General features: G+C 50.0%; 1 protein-coding gene across 1 annotated transcript in view; it reads left to right on the top strand.

Annotated features, from left to right (window-relative positions):
* Positions 1-4,591, top strand: part of CDH1 (cadherin 1) — a 104,437-nt gene that overhangs the window by 808 nt on the left and 99,038 nt on the right. The window contains 1 exon segment of the mRNA XM_017850816.1: positions 559-673. Within this exon segment, the coding sequence (XP_017706305.1) occupies positions 559-673 (115 nt within the window).

Below are 4,591 nucleotides of genomic sequence, written 5' to 3'. Positions count from 1 at the left end.
GGGGGGGGGGGGGGGGGGGCGTGGAGCGGGGTGTGGGGGGTGGAGTGTGGAGAAGGGGAGCCCCGGTGCAAGTCGAGGGGGAGCCAGGAGTCGCGGGGACGATCCTCGAGGGAAGGAGAGGGGCATCCGTAGAAATAAAGGCACCTGCCATGCCAAGAAAGGTCGTAAATAGGAGTGGGAGTCCCAGGGATAAGAAAGTGGGGTCGGGGGAGGTGGGAGCGCCCCTCGCTCTGAGGAGTGGTACATTCCCAGTCTAAGGAAAGTGGGGTTGGGGAGAATAAAGACATCTCCAATAAAATGAGAAAGAAGACCGAAAAGAAAGATGGGCTAGGTCTCGAGGGGGTGACTCGGCGGCCCCCTTCCGGGAGTTCCTGGGGCTTGGCGGCCGTAGGTTTCGGGGTGGGGAGGGTGACGTCGCTGCCCGCCCGGCCCGGGGTTGGGGCGGGGTCCTCCCCAATCCCGACGCCGGGAGCGAGGGAGGGGCGGCGTTGTTGGTTTCGGTGAGCTGGAGGGAATCCTCCGAGTCACCCGGTTCCATCTACCTTTCCCCCACCCCAGGTCTCGTCTTGGTTCTGCCAGGAGCCGGAGCCTTGCCACCCCGGCTTTGACGCCGAGAGCTACACGTTCACGGTGCCCCGGCGGCACCTGGAGAGAGGACGCGTCCTGGGCAGAGGTGAGGGCGCGCCGCGGGTGTCCCTGGGCGGAGTAGGGTGGGGTTGGAAAGGGGCCGAGAAATTGCACTCCCACACCCCTGAGTTGGAATGGGCAAGCTCTCTCCTTGGCTCAAACGACACCCTTTGGAATTTACACAGATTTGGGGATCCAAACGTTTACGACTGAACACTGGGGGAGGGGTAGCCCTGCCTGGTTGTTAACCATGTTATAAAAAAGCAGAGGTTGAGGGCACTTACTAGAAGCCTTCGTATTTCTCTTGTTGCCCTCAGCACTGTAGAGACAGTCTCTCATTTCAGACTGCAAAAACCTGGTGGGTGGGAAGGCCCGGCAGGAATATTCCCCTTTTACAGATGAGCAAACCAAGGCCGAGAGGGTGACGTCTACTTGCCCAGGGTCAGCAGAGCAGGTATCTGAACTGGGACCTGACTCCCAGGCCCCATTAAGCACCATCTCTGGGATGACTGAAGAGCAGCCCTCTCTTGGTTACTGGGCTGTGGCTTTTGTTTATAGATATTGAAGGATTTTTTTTTTTTTTTTTTTTTTTTTAAAGACGGGGTCTTGCTCTGTTGCCCAAGCTGGAGCTCAGTGGCACAATCACAGCTTACTGCAGCCTCCATCCTCTGGGCTCAAGTGATCCTTCCTACCTCAGCCTCCCTAGTAGCTGGTTATTACAGGCATGTGTCACCATGCCTGGATAATTTTAACATTTTTTTAAGGCTGGGCGCAGTGGCTCACACCTGTAATCCCAGCACTTTGGGAGGCCGAGGCGGGTGGATCACAAGGTTAGGAGTTTAAGACCAACCTGGCCAACATGGTGAAACCCCGTCTCTACTAAAAAAAAAATACAAAAATTAGCCCAGCATGGTGGCGTGCACCTGTAATCCTAGCTGCTCAGGAGGAGGCAGGAGAATTGCTTGAACCCAGGAGGTGGAGGTTGCAGTGAGCTGAGATAGTGCCACTGCACTCCAGCCTAGGTGACAGAGCAAGACTCTGTCCCAAAAAATAAATAAAAATAAAATAAAAGTTTTTTAGAGACAGGAGTCTCTCCATGTTGCCCAGGCTGGTGTCGAACTCTTGGGCTCAAAGGATCCTTCTATCTCAGCCTCCCAAAGTGCTGGGATTGCAGGCCTGAGACACTGTGCCTGGACCAAAATATCTTGATACAGGTACTGTTTCCCCCAAGGAATAATGATTTTTTTTTTTTTTTTTTTCCGATATGGAGTTTTACTCTTGTTGCCCAGGCTGGAGTGTTGTAATGGTGTGATCTTGGCTCACTGCCACTTCTGGCTCCCAGGTTCAAGTGATTCTCCTGCCTCAGCCTCCTGAGTAGCTGGGATTACAGGTGCCCACCACCATGCCCAGCTAATTTTTTGTATTTTTAGTAGAGAAGGAGTTTCACCATGTTGGCCAGGCTGGTCTTGAACTCCTGACATCAGGTGACCCACCTGACTCAATCTCCCAAAGTGCTGGGATTACAGGCATGACCCACCATGCCTGGCCAGGAATAATGGTCTTTTTTTTTTTTTTTTTAAAGAAAAGCATGGTAGTTCTGACTCAGGATGAAAATGCATATACCCAATGTACTTCTAGGCTTATCGTTGTGATAATCTAGAGTTTGCTTTGTTCCACTCCACTGTTGTCCAGGGAGCAAGGGAAGGGGCTAGTTTCTCTTCTGGTTTCACTGAATCCCGAGTGCTTACTTTATATCAAACCGCTTTCTCCTCTCTCATGATTTTAGTTGATTGGATAGCACAATAAAAGGCATTTTTTTTAAGGAGAAATCACCCACAATTCCCCTGAGGGAACACCTTCATTGTGTCTATACTTCTAGTCTTTGACCACATGAATCTTTAGCAATCATGCTGTTGTCTTTAAATTTTTTTTGAACTTGGAAGTCATTCGAAGTTTTTTACAGAGAAACTACAGCTGGACTGATGAAGTATATTTGCTTTGTGTGCTCTAGAGCTTTCTATTGGATCAGAAGTTATCTAAAACTCCTGGGCTCGAGTGATTCCCCCACCTTGGCCTCCCAGAGTGCTGGGGATTGAATATTTTGATGTCAGTGGGCATTGAGGAGCATCTTCTGGGGGGAGGCAAGCTTGATCTAGCCTTGGAGAGCAAGGCAGGGGCTAGAAACAAGCTTGTATCTGAGCGTGCGTCTGGCGTGTCCCAGTGCTAAGGCTGGTGACTTTGTTTTTCTGCACCAAGATATTTGGTAGCACCAAGGGTGGGTTGGTCTGGTTTTTATTTCTCCCTTCTAAGCTCCTTAGAGCTTAGAATGTTATTACATATTAACCAATAATGTTATTACATATTAACACTAATATGATAATAATTAATAGTGACACATACTCACTTTTGCTTCAGACTCTGGGGCAAGTGCTTCACATATTTTACCTCATTTAGTCTTCACTAGAACATTAGGAGGGTGGGCACTATTATTCTTCCTACTTTGTAAGTAAGGAAACTAAGGCATAAAGCAGTTCTGTAATCTGATCCACAGTTGGTCTTTTCTCTTCCTTTTTCTCCTTGTTTTTCACCTCAATAACCTGAAAAAACAAAAACAAAGAAAAAAGGTGTTTGGGGAATTAGTGTCCAGTGTGAAGTAAGCTGAGAATGGAGGTGTTGATAGTGTGGGACCTCCGAGAGGGGGTGATGATGATGGAGACGGGTCAGACGCCGGGGAGGTGGCGGGGGACCCTGGGGCTGGTGGTTTAGTGGGAAGAGGCAGCCTCCACGCAGAATCCGCAGGCCTCTGGTGTGGTTGGTTTCAGTTCCCTTTATGTTCACAGAACTCCACCCCCACATAACAGATTTCCTGACATTTAATATTTGTTTTGGCTTTTTTGGACTGTGGGGTCTCCTTGTACCAGTCCAATGTGGAATCGCCCCAGGATGGAAGTGCCCTTCTGGTAAAATCACACGTTCGATCTCAGGAACTGGCTTGTGATTTTATTTATTTTTATTTTTTTTATTTTTTGAGACGGAGTCTCGCTCTGCCGCCCAGGCTGGAGTGCTGTGGCCGGATCTCGGCTCACTGCAAGCTCCGCCTCCCGGGTTCACGCCATTCTCCTGCCTCAGCCTCCTGAGTAGCTGGGACTACAGGCGCCCGCCACCTCGCCCGGCTAATTTTTTTGTATTTTTTAGTAGAGACGGGGTTTCACCGTGTTAGCCAGGATGGTCTCGATCTCCTGACCTCGTGATCCGCCCGTCTCGGCCTCCCAAAGTGCTGGGATTACAGGCTTGAGCCACCGCGCCCGGCCTGGCTTGTGATTTTAAAAGCCAGCTAGGACTTGGGATGTGGCCTGACTCTCTTTGGACAGTGCAGGGAAGTGAAGGGATGGATGTAACACTGGCACCAGGTTTAGACATTGACTTCGTGAAGAATTTACTCCATGGGAATTTCGAAACTTGAAACCTGTCACTTTTTGTGCACTGGTAGCTGTAGGGTTTTTTTTTTTTTTTTTTGAGACGGAGTTTCTCTGTCACCCAGGCTGGAGTGCAGTGGCCGGATCTCAGCTGACTGCAAGCTCCACCTCCCGGGTTTACACCATTCTCCTGCCTCAGCCTCCGGAGTAGCTGGGACTACAGGCGCCCACCACCTCGCCCGGCTAGTTTTTTTGTATTTTTTAGTAGAGACGGGGTTTCACTGTGTTAGCCAGGACGGTCTCGATCTCCTGACCTCGTGATCCGCCCATCTTGGCCTCCCAAAGTGCTGGGATTACAGGCTTGAGCCACCGCACCCGGCCAGCTGTAGGGTCTTAACTCAGGGGACTTTGGAGTGGTTTGCTAGGGTCATTCCTCTGCCCCATGCCATGGCTGGCCCCATGATCTCAACCTTGTATTTATTCTATTGATTTCTCTCCAGCTTCTAGAATAAAGACCTTTTACAAAAAAAAAAAAAAAAAAAAAAAAA

Source organism: Rhinopithecus bieti, unplaced genomic scaffold (genome assembly GCF_001698545.2).
Source record: "Rhinopithecus bieti isolate Rb0 unplaced genomic scaffold, ASM169854v2 scaffold_32081, whole genome shotgun sequence".
NCBI classification, from domain to species: Eukaryota; Metazoa; Chordata; class Mammalia; order Primates; family Cercopithecidae; genus Rhinopithecus; species Rhinopithecus bieti.
Note: the sequence above shows the minus strand (reverse complement) of the source record. Positions and strands in the feature narration are given on the sequence as shown.